At 43.1% G+C, this 22326-nt stretch overlaps 1 protein-coding gene across 1 annotated transcript in view; it reads left to right on the top strand.

The window, feature by feature from the left end:
* Positions 1 to 21739, top strand: part of ERCC5 (ERCC excision repair 5, endonuclease) — a 123130-nt gene extending 101391 nt beyond the window's left edge. The window contains exons 13-16 of the mRNA XM_075336688.1: positions 15236 to 15380; positions 18201 to 18401; positions 18642 to 18726; positions 20734 to 21739. Coding sequence (XP_075192803.1) covers positions 15236 to 15380; positions 18201 to 18401; positions 18642 to 18726; positions 20734 to 21279 — 977 coding nt within the window. The 3' untranslated portion in view covers positions 21280 to 21739. The remainder of the gene's footprint in view (positions 1 to 15235; positions 15381 to 18200; positions 18402 to 18641; positions 18727 to 20733) is intronic.
* The last annotated feature ends 587 nt before the right edge of the window (positions 21740 to 22326 follow it).

Below are 22326 nucleotides of genomic sequence, written 5' to 3' on the forward strand. Positions count from 1 at the left end.
ACAAAATAAAGCAAAATAATTAAACCAAACAAATAATATGTATGTTTTATGTGAAAAATAAACAAAGCACACATTTGGTATCGCTACTTCTGAAACAATCCAATTTATGAAAATGTAACGCTTAAAAAAAAAAAAAAAAAAATAAAAAGTATGTTCTTATACTGCCAAAAGAAATGGAATAAAACACAATCAAAAAGTTGCATGTAAATTAATAATAAAAAAGTGGTATGGCTAAAAACCTCGTCCCACAAAGAAGAAAAAAAAAAAACTAAACAGCTCAGTCGGCAGAGAAATAAAAAAGTTTTAGCTTAGAATACAGCAATGCAAAAACAATTCTTTTTCCTAGAAAATTGTTTTTTAAATTGGCAAAACATAAAAAAAACAAGCATAAGTTTGGAATCGCTGTAATCGTACTGACCAAAAGAATAAAGCGGTCTTATTACTTTTACAACACCGTGAATGGTGTAAAAAGCAAAACAATAACAGTTTTGTGCATCTTTTGAAAAGGACACCGGTGAGCAGAGGCCAAGAGGAGTCTGGAGTAACTCTGCTGCCTCGTGGAAAGAATGGATTAATCAGGTGTTTCACCTGTATAATGGACAAGCTGTAGTTCCCGGGCATTGCCCGGGATAACTGTCTCTCTGTCTCTCTCCCAGTCTCTCTGTGTCTGTCTGTCTATGTCTCTTTCTGTCTGACTTTCTGTCTCTTTCTCTTTTTGTGTCTGTCTCTGCCTGTCTGTCGTGAATGTCATCCGAGTGGGTGCTGGTGTGGAGCTCCCTCTGGTGGCCAGGAATGGTAATGAAGCTAAGTTTGAATCTGTGATTCAGACAGGTTATGGAATTAATTGAGAATCCATGAAATCCTATTGTAGATCAGCCTAGGTTATGTGGGAGAGCATTTTGTGCCTGGCGGTGGCCGGTGATAAATGTTCCTGCCTGCTTCTGAAGATGGCTGGGAGATTTTCCTTCAGTTTTTTTTTCCCATTTATTTAGTGCTTGAATCTACTCCAGATACATTTACTTTTTCTGTGCTTAATTGCTGGATTTGCACTTGAGTGTTTCTGCATATTCCATTTGGTTCTGTGTTTGGTTTCTTGTATGTGAGGATCTGTCTTTCTGCTTTTGTGAGCAGGGCAGTTCTTCCAACAAGAAAGGGAGCTTGCTCTCTGTTCATGTTTGGATTATTTGCACTTTAGAATATTATTTGTTCTGTGATTTTGTTTCTTCCCATTATATCTGCAGGTGTGTTTAAAGTGTCTAGCACAAGAGTACCTGATATAGTGGGGGAGAGTCTGTGTGGTCTCAGTATTTTTTATCAGGAGATTGGTATTTTTTTTGCAGGATGTTTTGCTGCTGCAATTAGTCCTGTCCTGTCCTGTCCTGTCCTGTTGTATCTAGTAAGTCGGGCCTCACCTTTGCTGATCTATATTTTCTATCTTTGTATTGTGTTTTCTTACATCACCATTGTTGCATGTTGAGGGCTTGCTATTTCTTTAGGGACTGCTCTGAGGCAAGTTAGGATTCCTCATTTCTATGTTTGAGGTGTATCAAGTTTCTCTGGCAGTGAAAAAGTGTTTAGGTGTGTTAGGAACATCACATTGCTACTTATAGTGTTGCCTGATAGGGGATTGCGGTCAGCTCAGTTTCCAACTACTCTTGTGGTTTTGTTTTTTTCCTGATTAAGGGGATTTTTCATGATCGTCCACTGTTACCAGAACATCTGTGTTTTTGTCTGCGTTTGTAAGTCTCTGCGTTTTGGTCTCTGTTTCCCTCTCCCCATCAACATTTTATTAGCTCACATATAAGCTTCTTATGCTATGAATGTTCTTTGTTCCTATAGCAACCAATCACTGCAGCTATTAACCTTTAGCTCGCAGCTCCATTGACTTTAATGGAGGCAGGTTTGTTGGAGAGTAACTTTAAAGCGCGGGGCTAATTTTTCCTGTCAAAGCATAGTCTGACATTCCCAGTCACATGGGGCGTCTGTGCAAAATTCCGTGATTGTAAATGCAACGGTGCGGATTATTTTAGCGGAGACACACACACACACACACACACACACACACACACACACACACACACACACACACACACACACACACACACACACACACACACTCACACTCACACTCCGCTTTATATATTATATATATAAACTTTATATATTATATATTAGTCACCTAGGCCTTTCAAAGTCACTTCAAATGTGATATGGTCCTTACTTTTTAAAAAAAAAAAAAAAAAAGTTTGGGAATTTTGTTAGAGAAAGAGAAATTGCTCACTAAACTTTTAACACTTCTAACTTTTTAACAAAATGTATTTTCTTTATCGTTCCTTTGGGAGACCCAGACCATGGGTGTTTAGCTTCTGTCTCCGGAGGACACACAGTACTACACTTAAAAGTGTAGCTCCTCCCTCTGAGCTTATACACCCCCTGGTGAGCCAGTCCCAGCCAGTTTATCGCTTTGTGTTCAGGAGGCATACATCCACACATGCATTCTCATCTGATTTGTTTGATTTTTGGAAAGAGTTTGAAGAAAAGTGGGTCCACGTCTGGACTCCTGGCATGTCCCTTCTCACCCCACTGTGTCGGCGGTGTTGTTAAGGTTGATTTCCAAGGCTGGAGCCTTACATGCCGCGCTCCTTCACCATCCCTCCTGGGCTCTGGCTTGAAGTGGGAGCCAGCACGGTCTCCATGGCTGGCAGGAGACCGGTCTCCATCCACAGCCCCTTGAGGATTCTGTTGGACCGGAGCACTCATCCCCAGGGACCTGGCCCTGCGTCCCAGCAGCTAAGTACCTGAGACGTTTATGTATTGGGGGTCCCGGTTCTTTATTGTATGGGGAGAGTATGCTGTATGTGATTATTTTGACTTTTCCGGCGGGTTCTCTAGCTTTTGCCCGAGAACCGCGCCGATGGTGCCTGCGCGTCGGCCTCGCCGCTTAAATTTAGGCCCCGGCTTCGCCGGAGGCCTGGTTTCGTTTTCCTGCCCTCGCATGTCACTCATGCAGAGGGACAGGCACTGCTCCTCCCGGCAGCCGTTCTGCACAGGGGAGGGACACTCCCCACTGCTGGGGCGTCCCTCCTCCCCTGCAGGTCTCTATAGCCCTCCAGTTCCCGCTCTCCTATAGGAACGCCCCCTAGTCCCGCCCCCTCTCTTCGCTCCGGCGGCCATTTCTCAGGCAGAGTTCACTCTGCGCTGGGACATCCTGCACTCTGCATCTCTGCTGAGGTGCTGTGCATTGGGGGACCGGGCTTCGGGATCTGGAGGGCACACAACACCGCGCCCAGCGGTCTGGTAAGCCACAGCCGGTCTCCGGTTGTGGACCTCTGTATATTCTCCCTGGGGTTCATTCTCTGCAAAGCAGGGCTGTGGAGTCGGAGTCGTGGAGTCGGAGTCGGAGCTCATTTTGGTGGAGTCGGAGTCGGTATAAAATGCACCGACTCCGACTCCTAAAATATATAATAAATTGGGGACAGGAGTGCAATGCAGAATGTGCTGAATATTTTACTAAATAATAACATTTAGTATAATGCTTATATTTAAGTGAAAAATGTATTGTAGTACAATGTGAACATCAGACATTTAATTGTTTTTATGATACAATAATCAAGATATTTGGATAGAACATAAAATATATTTATTGGAATACAACTTTAGAACACAAAAAACTGTAATAAATTGTAAATATGTAATACACTATGTAATATACAGTAGATTACATATATATCTTGTGTGTGTATATACACTGTATATACATATATATATATACAGTGTATATACACACACAAGATATATATGTAATCTACTGTATATTACATAGTGTATTACATATTTACAATTTATTACAGTTTTTTGTGTTCTAAAGTTGTATTCCAATAAATATATTTTATGTTCTATCCAAATATCTTGATTATTGTATCATAAAAATTATTAAATGTCTGATGTTCACATACACATATTCATGTACTACAATAAATTTTTCACCTAACTATAAGCAATATATGTAGGAGTCGGAGTCGGAGCCGGAGTCGGAGTCGGTGCAAGAGAATTTGAGGAGTCGGAGTCGGAGTCGGAGTCGAAGGTTTGGCTTACCGACTCCACAGCCCTGCTGCAAAGCCCCCACTCCAGCAGCATGTCTCACACAAGGAGCAAGGCTCCAAAGCTTTATTCTGTATGCTCTGCATGTAAGCTCCTGCTGCCTGAACCGAGCACTTATCCACATTGTGATGGTTGCTCTAACTTGGCGGTGCCACAGCCTGGAGTCTCACCCCCAGTGGTCTCTCAGGCTGCTGCTGCACCTGTGGCTGAACCCCCGGCCTGGGTAGAGTCCTTTTCTAGGTCCATATCCCAGTCATTTGCTGAGTCCATGGGACTTTTGTCCAAGACTTTGAATATGCATCAGCCCTCCTCACAGGGTGCCTCCTAATACTCTTGACAGAGGATTGCTATCCTCTGACCTCCGTCCATCGGAGCTCACAGAGGATTCATCATCTGGTCCCAGACCCCGTCCTTCTAAGAGAAGGCGCAGGGTTTCCTCCCCCTCCTCATCCCGCGGCTCTGTCTCAAGAGCTGACTCGCAAGATGAGGAGGATGCCCTCACGGGGGGCTCGGAGGCTATGTATCCCATCGATTTCTCTGAGGGTGACTCAGATCTTAGTGACTTGATTGCTCCTATTAATTCTGTACTGGATCTCAATCCGCCAGTCTCAGAGGAGCTACCCTCTTTGGCAGAAAAGCATCAGTTTACCTCGCCTAAGAGAGTAAAGAGTGTGTTCTTTAACCACTCCAGTTTTCAGACCGCTGTGACCAAACCCAGGGCCTGTCCTGACAAACTCTTTCCAAAGCGTGGTTCTGATGACCGGTTTCCATTTCCACCTGAGGTGGTCAAGGAGTGGTCTCACTCCCCAAAGGTAGACCCTCCGGTGTCTAGGCTCTCAGCCCGGACCGTTGTGTCGGTGGCTGACGGCACCTCACTTAAGGATTCCACTGACCGTCAGATTGACCTTCTGGCCAAATCTGTGTATGAAGCTGCGGGGGCCGCGTTTTCCCCGACTTTTGCAGCAGTGTGGGCTCTCAAAGCCATCTCTGCTTCTCTAGAGGAGATGCATTCCCTCACCAAGGAATCTATGCCGGAGATGGTTACCTTAACTTCTCAGGCTTCAGCTTTTTCATCTTATGCCATGTCTGCAATGCTAGAGGCTGCTCACCGCACTGCGGTGGCTTCAGCTAATTCTCTTGTTATCCGCAGGATCTTGTGGCTTCGAGAGTGGAAGGCAGATGCTTCTTCCAAGAAGTTTCTTGCTGGGCTCCCTTTTGCTGGTTCCCGGCTGTTTGGTGAGCAGCTGGATGAAATTATTAAGGAAGCTACTGGCGGGAAGAGTACCTCCATGCCACAAACCAAGACCAGGAAACCCGCCCAGGGTAGGAATCAATCGAGGTTGCGTTCCTTTCGTTCCTCCAACTGGTCATCCTCTAAGCCTTCCGCCTCGTCCGCTAACTCAGCTAAGGATCAGAAATCCAACTGGCGCCCAAAAGCGCGTCCGCAGAAGACCGCAGGAGGTTCTGCCACTAAGGCAGCCTCCTCATGACTCTCTGCCCGCTCCAGCCACGTCCTTAGTCGTTGGCAGGCTCTCCCACTTTGGCGACGCTTGGTTAAAGCAAGTCTCCGATCAGTGGGTGAGAGATATCATATCTCACGGCTACAGGATAGAATTCTCTTCCAGCCCGCCAAACAGATTTTTTTTCTCTCGGCCGCCGCCTTCTCGCAGGCCGTGGCATCCTTGCAGGCCAACGGAGTGATTGTACCAGTTACCGCTCGGGAACGGTTCAGAGGTTTTTACTGAAACCTCTTCCTAGTTCCCAAAAAGGATGGTACCTTCCGGCCCATCCTGGATCTCAAGCTTCTCAACAAGCATGTTCGGGTGCGGCATTTTCGCATGGAGTCTGTGCGATCAGTCATTGCCTCTATGACCCAAGGGGATTTCCTGGCGTCCATCGACATCAGAGATGCCTATCTACATGTGCCAATCGCAGTTTCACACCAGCGTTGGTTACGTTTTGCAATAGGAGAGGATCATTTCCAATTCGTGGCTCTCCCCTTCAGGTTAGCCACGGCCCCTCGGGTATTCACCAAGGTCATGGCGGCAGTGATTGCGGTCCTGCACCTCCAGGGGTTGGCAGTGCTTCCTTATCTGGACGACCTTCTGGTCAAGGGTCCATCCAGCGCAGACTGTCAGCGGAGTGTCTCGCTCACTCTCGCCACTCTAGCCCAATTCGGGTGGCTTGTTAATCTTCCGAAATAAACTGTGACTCCGACCCAGAGTCTTGCGTACCTAGGGATGCAGTTCGAGACTTTGCCGGCACTTGTGAAGTTGCCCTTAATCAAACAGCAGTCTCTCCAGCTAGCGGTGCGCTCTCTCCTGAGGCCCCGCCGTTATACCCTCAGGCGCCTGATGCAGGTGCTGGGTCAAATGGTGGCGTCCATGGAGGCTGTTCCCTTTGCCCAGTTCCATCTGCGCCCTCTGCAGCTAGACATTCTCCGCTGTTGGGACAAGCGGCCTTCCTCCTTACACAGGTTAGTGGCTCTGTCGCCACGGACCAGGAGCTCTCTTCAGTGGTGGCTTCGGCCCCTCTCCCTGTCCCAAGGGCGCTCCTTCCTGACCCCGTCCTGGGTGATTCTCACCACGGATGCCAGCCTATCCGGCTGGGGAGCGGTATATCTCCACCACAGAGCACAGGGCACTTGGACTCCGTCCGAGTCAGCCCTTTCAATCCATGTGCTGGAAACCAGAGCTGTGCTTCTAGCTCTCCTAGCTTTTCACCACCTGTTGGCGGGCAAGCACATTCGAGTCCAGTCAGACAACGCGACAGCGGTTGCCTACATCAATCACCAAGGCGTGACACGCAGCCGCCTGGCAATGATGGAGGTACAACGCATCCTTCAATGGACGGAGGACTCAAAGTCCACCATATCCGCAGTCCACATCCCAGGCGTGGAAAACTGGGAAGCAGATTATCTCAGCCGTCAATCCGTGGACGGTGGCGAGTGGTCCCTGCACCCGGCAGTGTTTCAGTCAATCTGCCGCAAATGGGGCACTCCAGACGTGGACCTAATGGCATCCCGTCACAACAACAAGGTTCCGGTTTACGTGGCTCGCTCCCACGATCCTCAGGCCTTCGCCGCGGACGCTCTGGTTCAAGACTGGTCCCAGTTTCGTCTGTCCTACGTGTTTCCCCCTCTAGCTCTCTTGCCCAGAGTCCTGCACAAGATCAGAATGGAGGGCCGTCGAGTCATCCTCATTGCACCCGACTGGCCCAGGCGAGCTTGGTATCCGGACCTGCTCCAACTGTCCGTAGAGATGCCGTGGTATCTTCCGGACCGTCCAGACCTACTCTCGCACGGTCCGTTTTTCCGCCCGAATTCTGCGGCACTCAAATTGACGGCGTGGCTCTTGAGTCCTGGATTTTGACGGCTTCTGGTATTCCTCCTGAAGTCATCTCCACTATGACTCGGGCCCGTAAGTCTTCTTCCGCCAAGATCTATCACAGGACTTGGAAAATTTTCCTTTCCTGGTGTCGCTCTTCCGGCCATCCTCCTTGGCCATTCTCTTTGCCGACCCTTCTGTATTTTTTACAGTCCCGTCTGCAGCTAGGACTGTCCCTCAACTCTCTCAAGGGACAAGTCTCAGCTCTATCAGTGCTGTTCCAGCGGCGTCTCGCCCGGCTGGCTCAGGTCCGCACCTTCATGCAAGGCGCGTCTCACATCATTCCGCCTTATCGGTGGCCCTTGGATCCCTGGGACCTTAACTTGGTCCTCACGGCATTGCAGAAACCCCCTTTTGAGCCCCTTAGGGAGGTTTTCTTTGTATCGTCTTTCTCAAAAAGTAGCCTTTCTAGTTGCCATAACTTCTCTCAGGAGAGTCTCTGATTTGGCTGCGCTCTCCTCGGAGTCACCTTTTTTAGTTTTTCACCAGGACAAGGTGGTTCTCCGTCCGACTCCGGACTTTCTTCCTAAGGTGGTCTCTCCCTTCCACCTTAACCAGGACATTTCCTTGCCTTCCTTCTGTCCGGCCCCTGTTAATCGCTTTGAAAAAGAGCTGCATACTCTAGATCTGGTGCGTGCTCTCCGGATTTATGTGTCTCGCACCACTGCGCTTAGGCGGTGCACCTCTCTTTTTGTGCTAACCACAGGGCGGCGCAAGGGTCTCCCTGCTTTTAAGCCGACTTTGGCCCGTTGGATTCGATCGACCATTTCGGACGCCTACCAGAGTACTCAAATGCCTCCCCCACCAGGGATCAAAGCACACTCGACCAGAGCTGTCGGTGCCTCTTGGGCTTTTAGGCAACAGGCTACGGCTCAACAAGTCTGTCAGGCTGCCACTTGGACTAGCCTGCATACCTTTTCGAAGCACTACCAAGTGCATGCTCATGCTTCGGCAGATGCGAGCTTGGGCAGATGCATCCTTCAGGCGGCTGTCGCCCACTTGTGAAGTTAGGCTCCGCCTACTTCTTAGTTTTTTCTGTTTATTCCCACCCAGGGACTGCTTTGGAACGTCCCATGGTCTGGGTCTCTCAAAGGAACGATAAAGAAAAAGAGAATTTTGTTTACTTACCGTAAATTCTTTTTCTTATAGTTCCGTATTGGGAGACCCAGCTCCCTCCCTGTTGCCTGTTGGCAATTTTCTTGTTCCGTGTGTTATCACCGGCTGTTGTCGTGGACAGAGTCTCCGGTTGTTCCGGTTCTTGCTCGGTTCTACTTGTGGGTGGCTATTCTCCTTCAGCTTTTGCACTAAACTGGCTGGGACTGGCTCACCAAGGGGTGTATAAGCTCAGAGGGAGGAGCTACACTTTTAAGTGTAGTACTTTGTGTCCTCCGGAGGCAGAAGCTAAACACCCATGGTCTGGGTCTCCCAATACGGAACTATAAGAAAAAGAATTTACGGTAAGTAAACAAAATTCTCTTTTTTCAAAAATGGTGCCGATGTAAAGTTGACATGTGGAAATATTGTTTCTCCTGTGACAACTCTGAAAATTTCACAAGTTTCTAACTTTTATGCACTGAAACCAAATTTCCAATATTTTCACAAATAAACCCAAAAAATACTGTCCTAAAGTTACCAGTAACATGAAGTACAATAGGTCACGAAAGAGTCTTCAAATTGTCTCTTCAGGGAGGAAGGAGACTAAATCTTATGCCACTTATTGGAAGTAGCAATCGTTAAAGTCAAAAGGGGCCCTATAACAAGCCTTTTCATATGACTTTATGCAAGATCAGAACCACAATTTGCAGATACTGTGTTTCAAGGGTGATTGCCCCCTCGTCAGTGCAAAGTATAAGATATGATATATGAAATGAGATGCTATAGTAGGGTATAAGGGGAAAACGTTTCTCCTTGTGGAGACCTGACAAACCAGTCTGGCTGCCAGTGGGGAGTCTTATAGCTGCAATGCTCCTGTGGGAAATATTCAAATTGTCTCTTCAGGGAGGAAGAAGACTAAGGGTACCGTCACACTAAACGACGTACCAGCGATTCCGACCACGATACGACCTGGTCAGGATCGCTGGTACGTCGCTACAGGTTTGCTAATGAGCTGTCAAACAGTCATATCTCCCCAGCGACTCGTGTAACAATGCTGCGCTTGGTAACCAGGGTAAATATCGGGTAACCAAGCAAAGCGCTTTGCTTAGTTACCCAATATTTACCCTGGTTACCAGCGTACACCACTTACAGGCTGCCCGCGCTGGCTCCCTGTATACGTAGCAAGGGTACACATCGGGTTACTAAGCTAAGCGCTTTGCTTAGTTACCCGATATTTACCCTAGCTACGTGTGCAGGGAGCAGCGCTGGCAGCCTGTAAGCGGTGTACGCTGGTAACCAGGGTAAATATTGGGTAACCAAGCAAAGCGCTTTGCTTAGTTACCCGATATATACCCTGGTTACCAGTGTACGCTGCTTACACAGTCGGTGCTCGTTGGTCTCCCGCCGTCAAACACGCTGATTGATGTGTGCTGCACAGCGGGAGACCAACAAGCAAAAATGAACCAGAACAGTGTAACAATCAACGATTTCACGGCAGGGACCAGGTTGCTACTTAGTGTCACACAAAGCGAGGTCACTGGTACGTCCCAAAACCTGTGACTCAGCAGCGATCTCGCTAGCCATCTCGCTATGTGAGAAGTACCCCTAACTCTAGTGCTACCTCTTGGAAGTAGCAATCCTCAAAGTCAAGTGGCCTTTTAACGAGCCTTTTCATAAGTCTGTCACTGTTGAAGCGTTCCAGATTGCCTGTCAAAGTGATGTTGGTCAGATATGAAAAAAATTGCCCGTTCAGTCAGGATATGGCTCAGAAGCTGCTACCCAGCATATCAGGAAAAATTGAAATTGAAGTCTTGAAAAATGAGGGTCATCCCTGTAAATTTGAGTTGTTGCATAACGTTGACGTGTTTTGTTAATTATTCTTGTAATTGTGCTTCAAGGTTCAAGCTAAGTAAAAGATTGAAGAATACTGAAGAGGCAAACTTGGTGAGAACCAAAATGTCAGCCTCCACTTTTTGAGAAGACTATACATTGGGCACGTGGTGGCAACATTTTATGCCAAATGTCAAACATCTGACATTTTACCTACTTGCTGTCTATTATATTTTATTCTAAAGCCAAAGGATGTGAAATAGATGTCTGATAGACATGGTTCTCATCGCTTGGCTTTCCAGGACATGGAAATAGAAATAACGTTTATGGTGACAACCTTTTAGATGTCTGGAAGCTCCCATTTGACAACATTGTCACTTTGGAACTTGAAGCCTTTTGTTGGTGTTGATTAGAAAGGGGCTTAGCAAATAGGCCAAGGATATCATTTATCCAGCATTACATCTTGCTAAGACCAACAGCTGTTGTGTAAAATAGTGCTGTTGTTCCTGGTGTAAATCCTGATTAATGGCATCTGGCATCCCTGTCTTTTGTTCTGCCAGAAAAGGGCAGGAGGAGCTAAGCAAACAGATTTCTAGGGGTGTGGAAAAAAAACTGCCTTTCATTTTTTTTATTTTATTTTAATTTTTGATCTTTTTATGTCTGAGTCCAGTGGGTGGTCTCAAGTGATTGATGGCTATGTATTTGAGACAAAAGATGACTAATATCTGTTCTATATAGATAATACACCATGCTAAATTTGATAGGTTCCCTTTTAATTAAATGCCTTTAGGCCTTGTGCGCACTTGGCGGACTTTACCGTGGATTTCCCGTGGATTTGCTGCATGTTTAGCTGCAGAACATGTTCATAACCTTTCTGCAGTGATTCACCAGCAAAACCTATGGGGAAAAAAATGCTGTGCACACTAGGCGGATTTTGACAGCTACAGGTTTTGCTGCGGGATTCCTGCAGCAAAAAACAATTGCATGTCACTTCTTTTCCGCATGTAGCTGCGGCATTTCACTCCATTGACTGTAATGATATCGTGAAATCCCGCAGGGAATTAACGCAGGTAGAAAATTCTGTGCGTTTCAATGGGTTTTCCTGCGTTATTCCCTTTGGTATTTCGCGTTTTTCGGGACATAATGTTCATCACTGCCCTGCATTTTCATTAGGACAGGAAGAGGAAGTGGAGCAGAGAGTAAACACACAGATATCACACTCGCACACAGACATATAGAATACACATAGAAATCAAATGTACATATAAAAATAAAAAAACGAAAAAAAAAAGTGGGCTCCGCTGTCTTTTGACCGTCCAGCCGAGGTAAACGCACAGTGGCAGCCCAATATTCTCAGGCTGGGGAGAGCAAGGGCCAGGGTTAATGCCCCCATCACCGCAGCCAAGAATATCAGCCCGCAGCAGCCACGGGACTGTCGCATCCATTATGCGACAGTCCCGGAGTGTCCCCAGCTCTTTCAGATTGCCGTGATGTGGTGGCAATCGGGGTAATAACGAGTTAATGGCAGCGGATCGCTGCCACTAAGTCCAGGCTTAATCATGGCAGCGTCTATGAGACAAGCTTACATGATTAACCCGTAAGTAAAGTAAATAAACACACACACACCGAAAAATCCTTTATTTTAAATAAAATAGCAAAAAAGCCCCCTCTTTCACCCCTTTTATTGGCCCCTCCCAACACACAGCTCCAGTGTAATCCACACAGGTCCCACGACGTTTGAAGACTGCTGCAGCCGTATCTGACACACTGTACTTAATGCAGCCTCGTAACGAGGATGCAGGGGTAACTACAGGTCATTTCTCACGGTTGGTAATGTGAACACATTACCGCTCGTGAGAACTGCAGTGTGTCCTCACAGGGACTCAATTGATTGATCTGTCCTCCTATCTATCTATCTATCTATCTACCGTATTTTTCGGACTATAAGACGCACTTTTTTCCCCCCAAATGTTGGGGGAAAGTGGGGGGTGCGTCTTATAGTCTAGGGCTGCGGGTAATGAGGGTGGAGCGGGTAATCGGGGGCACGAGCAGGCTGCAGCAGTGCCTGCTGTGACCACGTGGGCCCGCTCATTACATATGCACGCTCATTCTCCCGCCCATCATCTCTCAGCGCTGAAGTCGGTGCTGACAGGTGGGCGGGATGATGAGCGGGGGATGCGCGCATAGTAAACAGCCGGCCCGCATGATCACCCCTGGAAACTACAGCCTGGAGTGATCATGTGTGGCTGTATTCACTGCTCCCCGCGCATAATCATCAGCGTGGGGTGCAGTGATCAGTATACTGTACTCACCGTTCCCCTGCAGCACCGCGATCTTCTACTGTCTGTGCCGGCGAAGCTGTGTGTGGAAACTAGCGGTTCTCACAGCGATGACGTAATCGCTGTGCGCACGTGTCCACCGGCACAGACTGTAGAAGATCGCGGTGCTGCAGGGATCGTGGCCGGCTCCACACAGCGCTGCCGGCACAGACAGAGGTGGAGCGATTCTGCGTGGAGCGAGGAAAGGTGAGTATAAACGTTTATTTATTTATTTATTTTTTTGTTTGCCACAGGATGCAGGACATATAGCAGGATGGTGTATATGAGCAGCATGATGGTGTGTATATATATATATATATATATATATATATATATATATATATGTGTGTGTATATATATATATATATATATATATATATATATATATATATATATATATATATATATATATATATATATATATATATATATATATATATATATATATGTATATATATATATATATGTATATATATATATATATGTATATGTATATGTATATGTATATGTGTATATATATATGTATATCTATATATCTCTCTCTCTAGCTGGCAGTATATAGCATGATGGGAGCACATACCAGGATGGCAGTATATAGCATGATGGGAGCACATACCAGGATGTGGGATATATATATATTTCCTTCTCTAAAACCAGGGTGCGTCGTATAGTCCAAAAAATACGGTATCTATCTATCTCAGAAGGAAATGTGTTTTTTTTTTTTGTTTTTTGTTTTTTTTTTTTTTCTTTCAATGTGCTTTATTGCATTGAATACATTAAAACACATGTACCAACCTGTGGAAAAACCACACCAAAACGCCGATTTCGGTGCGTTTTTTGCGGGTGCAGAAATCTTTCAGAGCCTGCGGCATTTTCTTCAGAAAATTCCATTTTCTAGTGCGCACAAGGCCTTAAGGTGCCCATGCACATTAATCTGAAGGTGAGGAAATGGTGATTTCAACAATAACCAAAATTTACAAACCATTTTTCTTTAACCACTTTGTGACCACTGTCTTGCGTTTACTTGCTTGGATTTGTCAAAAATGGCAACAAAAAGAGAAGATAAAAACTCCCCCAAAAATTTAATATACTCACAGCAGAAAACAGGGCAACCAGTCCGGTTAGCCCAGGCCAACACATCTAATTAACCAACAGGATGCAGACAAACCTCTCAACATGATGGACACTTCACAGGTGCAAGGTAAATTGCACACTAGTGGCGTGCATAGGGCGCTGTTCACACTTGTATGCGCATGGTGTCCAGCCAGCAACCTATTACCACGCCCTTACTATTAGATTAGGCGGGTTACCCGGACACTAGTCACTGCAGCACACAAGGGACAGACACTCCACTATGCACGGCCTGTATTAAGAGGCCCGGCTGCACCCCGTATAAAAAAGTACAAAAAATATATCAAATATATGAGGTATTAGTTAGTAAATTGGCCAATGTACATAAGCCTCCAATCCTCATCACGAATTTGGTTTGTGCAGTCAAACGTTGTGTGTTTTGTGTGTGTGTGTGTGTGTGTGTGTGTGTGTGTGTGTGTGTGTATAAATTTGGCATCATCAAGCATGTCATTTTAAGCGGGCTTTACACACTACGATATATCTAACGAGATGTCGGCGGGGTCACGTCGTAAGTGACGCACATCCAGTATCGTTAGTGATATCGTAGCGTGTGACAGCTATGAACGAGCAGAAATACTCACCTTCTCGTTCATCGCTGACTTGTCGCTCATTTTCTAAAAATCGCACGTCCTGTTGTTCATTGTACCCAGGGCAGCACACATCGCTCCGTGTGACACCCTGTGAACGATGAACTGCAGCTTACCTGCGGCCGTCGGCAATGCGGAAGGAAGGAGATGGGCGGGATGTTTACGTCCCGCTCATCTCCGCCCCTCCGCTTCTATGGGCCAGTCGCTGTGTGACGTTGCTGTGACGTCGAACGTCCCTCCCCCTTCAGGAAGTGGATGTTCGCCGCCCACAGTGAGGTCGTTTGGAAGGTAAGTACGTGTGACAGGGGGTTACAGCATTGTGCAACACGGGCAGAAAATTGCCCATAACGCACAAACGATGGGGGCGGGTGCGATCGCACGAGAAATTGTAAGGTGTAAAGCAGCCTTTATACTGAGCGGCGAATGCCACAAAATCAAAACCCTGACAATTCCAGTAAGTAGCCAAACTTTGAGTACCTTCTTTTTGCAGTTTTCAGATTCACCATAGTAAGCTAGGTAAGCTACATTTGGACCCCCATTTTCCTCCCAATTTTTTTTTTTTTTTGAGGGGGAAAAGTGCATCTTATAGTCCAAAAATCTGGTACTTTTCTAATCTGTATGTAACTTTTAGATACTGTTTATTTAGTATTTTCTTATATCACAACAGCAATGTGTCATTGATATTTCCCTGTCCATTTAGAAATTGGCAATGAAAGTGAATATTATGAAATGTTATGGGTGCAGTGTTAAATATATTTAAGTAACTTCTAATTCTATCATTCTGTAGGCTTAGATCGTTCTAGACTTATAAATTTAGCATACTTGATGGGGAGTGATTATACAGAAGGAATACCCTCAGTTGGCCATGTTTCTGCCATGGAGATACTGAATGAATTTTCTGGGCATGGTCTAGAGCCTCTTATCAATTTCAAGTAAGTTCTGTAGCTTGTATGTTTGTGTATACTGTATATAAAGGGATAATCTTTTTATTATACACATATAATATACTATATTTGTATTATATATTTCTAGAATGTAGGGGTTTTTTTTTTATTGAATATGGATTTGTTTGTCAAAGTTTTTTTTATTTTTAACTTTAATTTAGTTTTTCTCCCCTTTTTATCAGTGTTGATGGAAGTAATGATCTAATGTATTGTCTTACTGTTTGATGCAGAGCTAGGTTTTTGTGAAATGGCTATTAAATCACTTGTAGTACCTTGCTACATTCCTGTTAGGGGATCACACTTGGACCAATGATATTCTATGTGCCTGTGCACATGTCGAAATTTTTCTTTTTTTTTTTCTTTCTTTTTTCTTTCTTTTTTCTTTTCTTCGGACCAAGCCAATCTGAGGAACAAATCCCACCATGTCCTATTTGGATCCGATGACCGGATTGCACTCTGCCATGCAAGTCAGTGCATCTGTGGAAAACAGTGGACTGCACTCAGATGACATTTGTATGCAGTGCAATTTTCATGGATTGACACAATGAAGACTTATTTTTTATTTTTATTTTTTTTAAACTCCTACACAGATCAAAGTGTGATTTGCTAAATCTGCTCAATTTTTCTCCAATGCGAGAATATACGCTGGTGGCAGGATTCTCGGGGGGCATATCTTTTACCCCTGGCCTTCACAACCGGCCAGTGTTGCGCTTTCCGTTTTGTTTTTTCACCATTCTTTTTCAGATAGCCATAACTTTTTTTATTTTTTTAATTTTTCCGTCAATATAGCCATGTGAGGGCTTTTTTTTCGGAACGAGTTGTACTTTTAAATTAAGCTATTAGTTTTACCATGTAGTCTACTGGAAAATGGCAAAAAAAATTCCAAATGCGGAAAAATTGCAGAAAAGTGAGATTGCACTGTGGGTTTTTTTTGGTTTTTTTTTTTAGATATTTTATTCAGTCTTCACTATTTAGTAAAACTGATGTGTTGGTGTGATGCCTCAGGTTGATGCAAGTTTGTAGACACCAAATATATATAGGTTTACTTTTATCTAAGGGGTTAATAAAAAAATGTCGCACGTTTTTACGCCTTTTTCCGCGACCCATAGCTTTCTCATTTTTTGGTGTCTGGGGCACAGTGATAGCTTATTTTTTGCGTTTCGAGCTGACTTTTTTTTAATGATACTATTTTTGCGCATATGCTATGTTTTGATCCCTGTTATTGCATTTTGTGCAAAATTTGCCACGACCAAAAAACGTATTTTTGGTGTTTTGGAATTTTTTTTGCTGCTACGCCGTTTACCGATCAGATTAATTGATTTTATATTTCGATAGATCGGGCATTTCTGAACGCGGCGATACCAAATGTGTATATTTTTTTTTTTTATTTTTTTTTTTTTTTAACCCTTTAATTTTCAATGTGGTGAAAGGGGGGCAATTTTGAACTTTTTTGTAGGTTTGGGTTTTTTTTGTTTACTAATTCCCCCAGGGGACTATAAGGATCAGCAGTCTGATCACTCTTCCATATCTGCTGATCACAGCTCTCGGCTGTGTGAAACAGGAAGTGAGTCATGTGAGCTACAGGAGTCCTCACATGACCCTGTGCTACCATGACAACCACCGGACCCATGTGATCACTTCTGGTGTCGGGCAGTGAGTAAACATTGACCACGATTATAATGGCGCTGTCACATTTTGACAGCGCCATTTAAAGGGTTAACAGGTATGGGCAGATCGCGGATCTGCTCGTGCCTGCTAGGCACACATGTCAGTTGTACAAATTAGCTGACATGTGCGCGGATCGCCCTCGGCTGCCCACAGCAGCCGGGAGGGATTAACACTATGACCGCTGGGACGTAATTTTACTGCCCGTGGTCATTAAGCGGTTAAGCTGGCCTGCATTATTGCCCAGTAAGAAATGCCACTTTGGTAAAGACCATAAAACTTAGTACAAAATAAGGCCCATATCCAAGGAATCCTATGGCGGATTTAAAGAAATAAATCACATAATTCCTGAGAGCAGTTCATCTTTAAAGAGAACATGGCATTAGATTCATGCTGCCTGGACCAGTATATAGCCTGAGTGCAGTCCCACAACCAGGCTGCTATTAGTGCTGCCCAAGTTTCCCGCAACATGAATCTATTGAAAGCTTTTAGAAATGCATTTTATTTTTTATCCCTAATAAAATATTGATGCAGATACTCTTGAAATCTACCCTTTAAAATAATCTAATTTTGTTAGGTGACTTTAATGTGTTTACAGACAATTATTCTTAGTATTCTATAAATTGATCACAATATTCTTTGCCCATCACCCATTATTACTGAAGCCCCAACCTTCCTGTACTCAGATCTTCTTAAGAACTGATAGTACAGCTTCTTAATTACAAGTCTTTGTTCGGACAGATGACTTTGAAAGGCACTTGGAATTGCAGTGACGAATTTGGTGGTATAAACTTGCAAAGGTTTTGAACCTGAAATTATGTGGAAAGTATCCAATTACAATGCCTGCCATTCTATAAACAAGGTTATGTAAGAGACTCCTTCAAGGAGTTGTCCCCTTTTAATGTTTAAAACGAACATGTTTGACTAGAATCTGATTTGCAGTACTCGAGTGGCCACTAGCCAGTGTAGTGGGCTGCTTGTCCCTGTCCATTTACTGTACATCTTGGCACCGCCAGATCTTATAACATCTGATTGGTGGAGATGCCGAATGTTCTTTTGCAACCAATATGATATTGATCACCTATGTTAAGAACAGGATCAAGAATAGGTATTAAAGCAACCTCTTTAACCAAATCTTTGCAGGGATTGGTGGACAGAAGCCCAAAAAAATAAGAAAATCAGAGCTAACCCTCACTATACTAAAGTGAAGAAGAAATTACATAATCTGGAGCTGCATCCCGCATTTCCGAACCCAGCAGTAGCTGATGCATATTTGAAACCTGTGGTAGATGATTCCAAAGGAGTGTTTGCCTGGGGCAGGCCAGACCTAGATGAAATCCGGGAATATCCTTTTACATATTTACAATTTTGTATAGAAGGTTCTAACCGTGTCAGCAGCAGATCCTCGTCCCATAACAGTGTGCCATGACCACATTTTTTTGCTTAAAATTTTATTTTCCTATTTCCTCCTCTAAAACCAGGGTGCGTCTTATGGTCCGAAAAATACGGTATACATTATTTATATTGAATTCATCCGTCTTGGATAAACTGTATGCTTACAGAAATTTTCTTAACTCCAAATACATTTTGTGAGAGCCGTTTTGGTTGGCATCGATCCAAGACTGATGACTTTTTACTGCCAGTGCTGAAACAGTTAAATTCACAACAGGTAAGGTCCTGTTCATTCTAAAATTTGTTTAATTGCATACGTATACATTTTATTTCCCTAGAAACAGTGCACTTCTGTGAATAGGCTGTATATGGCTTTGCAACTCATTCCAGTTTAACTAAACTCTGAGTCCCACTTATGTTATTGATGACCTATCCTAAGGAAAGTACACAACAAAGATATTCACTTATATAAGGCAAGCATCCAAGCTACATTACGCTATCTGTATATTTTTATCAGTAAAGTCCAAAAGACACCTCATTATACCAACAAAAATAAAAACCTTTTAAATACAAATGAAACCTCATGTGTACTGGATAATGCTGATATCCAAACCTCACATGTATTTATTGGTATTATATGTGATCTACCAACACAAAGTAAGAAGTATTTGTGAAGTGTAAAGGAAATTATCTATGGGTTTTTTAATATTTGAAAATATAAATCTGAAAATTGTGACATTTGTATTCAGCCTGAGTCAATATTTTGTAGGAAAATCTTTCACTGCGATTACTGTTTCTCTTTAAGCTTTGCACATCTACAGGCTGTAATTTTTGAATATTCTTCAAAATGGTAGTTTGATGGATCTGTTGAAGCCCCAATATGAATTTGGTAATTGTTGCTCAACTCAACCAAGAATAAATAAATACATTATTCATACTCGTCACTGAGTAAAGTTTCTATATAAGTTGCAGTAGTTACTTGTGAGTGGATTAATAAAACCAGATGTTACCTTCTTAGAATTGTTACATTTTGTCCTAACGTATCTGAGGAAAGATATGGCTCAATTCCGAAATGCTTCATACAAAAAAAAACAAACTCTTCAGCTACCTGACTTTGGATACCCTTCATCCATTGGCAGCGCCTGGAATATTTCAATAGTATTTTCTAATTTTCATATGTAGACAATTCAAATCTTGTCATTTGACTTTGTTTCACAGTAATGCAATGCCCATAAATGAGCAAGGCTAGTGCCACACATGGTGCCATAACATCTGACTAAAGGTTTTACTTATTAAAATTTAAAATGTTCTGGACTACAGTTTTTGTCAAGGATTCCAGCAAAGTCTAGTATTTGTAGTGGGCAAAACTGTTTCATGTGGTTTCGGGTATATCCAATCAATGTTGTAAATTTTGTCTCTGAAAGATGTTCACAATTTACAAGGTTGCTTAGACTACCTCGGTATTTGTGCATCCAATTAGCATGTTGGGTTCACTGTGGACAAATATAAAGTTATGGTACTCTGCACTCATATGCGTGTGTCATGATCTTGAGTAAGTAATACTAGGAGAGTCACTTGTGGAGAAGAATCTGTGTGATATGAGCAAACTGTTCAAAATGAACTACTGCAGACTCCTTGTATCAAATGCAAAGTAATGGATGTAGATCTACAATAGATAAGCGACAAATGGAATTAACGTTTCGACCAGTATGGTTTTGTTAACAAATAATTGTTGTGGGTGACTGCATCCATACTGTAGAATATGACAGTCAATGGTGGTAAAACTAGTGTCTTTTGACAGTGAATATGATCACTTTAGAGATAAGAAGACGCTGGCCCTCCTGTGCCTTAGCTGTGTGGTTAATTTTGATCTGGTACAAGGGTTAAACCATAACCTGTCCACTAGCACTTCAAGCTCCTTCCTGTGTGCATGCCAAATTCTGCCCTATACATGATCTGAGTAAACTCCATCAGGATATTGTCATATATTACAGGAGGCATGAACTTACGGAAAAGTATGTACTACCACTTTACAAAATGTTAATGTGGCCTAATCTAGAATATGCAATTGACGTTTGAGCAAGAAAGAAAAAGCTTATTTTTTGTTTAGAACAAATAACCTAAATACTGTGGTTCATCCACTAAAATTGTACGTATACCACTTCTATTTATCCTTTCTTATTCCTTCCTTTGACTAAACAGACGTGTGGGTTATTAATTTGGTGGGGGTTGTTTTTCAGCCATGTTAATTATTTAACTATCCTTCTGGCTTCTCCTTTCACAGACCCAGCTCCGGATTGATTCATTTTTTCGGATGGAGAAACATGAGGCTCCGGGTGTAAAGAGTCAGCGACTGCGCAGAGCAGTGACTTGTATGAAAAGAAAGGAAAAAGACAGTGAAGCTCTAGACGTAGAAGAAGCCACAATGCTGATAGAGAAGGAATATGCACATGGGGATGTGAAAAAGGCAAAGCAGAGTAGAAAACCCCAGAAGGGGAAGAAGAAAACGGAGACAAAACTGGATAGTCCTTCTTCTGAGAATGTGGAAGGTGGCTTCCTTGGATCTGGGACCAAACCATTGTCTCCTAAGGATGAAAAATCATTTGTTGAGGAGTTGGACAGTGATGCACAAAAACTCAAAAGTTGCACGGACACTTGTAAGGGAGTAAAACCAAGCAAATCCAGCAAAGATGACTCGAGTGTAAAAACAGAAACTCTGGAAACTAGCAGTTCAAGTGATGATGAAGACAATCAAGTGATGGTAGCTGCAAAGCCAGTGTTTAAGGGCAACAAGAGTAAACCAAAAATACAGCGGCGTAAAAAGAAATAAATATATAAAAAAAGTTTTTTGAACAATTTAAAATATGAACGTGTTTTTTTCATAAACTATTTTCTAAATTAAATTTTTTGCATCAGTGAAATTTGTTGTTTGAATTAATTTAATACTCGTTGTTTTTTCAAAAAAATGGCTTATTTCTAAGTGTATTTTATACTATCTGTATATTTTATAAAAAATGTATTATTGTGGCAACATCAAGGTTTTTGGTTAAAGTATTCTGACTATGGTTTTTAGGGGTGGACGGGCATGGAGGCTGTTTATCAATGTATCTGGTATTACCAGTTAACATTTAGAGGTCATTTGTCCTGCGGAAAATTAATACCTTACACTTTTTTAATTTATTTATTTTTTAATTTTGTACTAAAATCAAATTTACACAATCTTGTGCAAATCTGTCTGGAATAGAACAATCCAAATTTTCTTAAAATCTGAGACTATTTACCCTTAATACTAAAAATAAACTTTAAGATTGGAATAGTTATGTTGTTGGAACCAAAATCTGCTTCAAGTAAACAATCTAGCATGACCACCTAGAACAGAATACAAGTTCTTTGCATGTCCATAGAAGTCCCAGGAGTTTATTCCTCACTATTGGCTATTCAGCATGGTCTAACAATTTTATTTTTGGGCTCTTGTTGCTTAAATGAATGCAGAGCATGTGTTGATCACAGTCTAAAATAGTGCCATTTATTCCAACTTGCTTAAGACTTAACCCTTAGTAAGATAAAAAAAAAAAGAAAAATTAACAAAAAACAATTTCCAGCTCACCACTCTTCTGCATAGAATTCCATTTGGGTCGATGCACGATATCTGTGGTTGGCGTCCACAGCTGACATAATCAATAGACTGGGAACAGGAAGGAAAAAAAATCCAGCACAGATGTCTTTAAAAAAAACTTGGAATTTATTAAATCACATTAAATAACGTATTAATGGATCAATACAATCTCTCCATATGCCTTGCTACGCCTTACGCGTTTCAGAGAAGAACTCCTTAATCATAGGCAAATATAAATAAATGAAGTGTATAGTGACTTTA

The sequence above is a fragment of the Anomaloglossus baeobatrachus genome, chromosome 2 (genome assembly GCF_048569485.1).
Source record: "Anomaloglossus baeobatrachus isolate aAnoBae1 chromosome 2, aAnoBae1.hap1, whole genome shotgun sequence".
NCBI lineage: Eukaryota > Metazoa > Chordata > Amphibia > Anura > Aromobatidae > Anomaloglossus > Anomaloglossus baeobatrachus.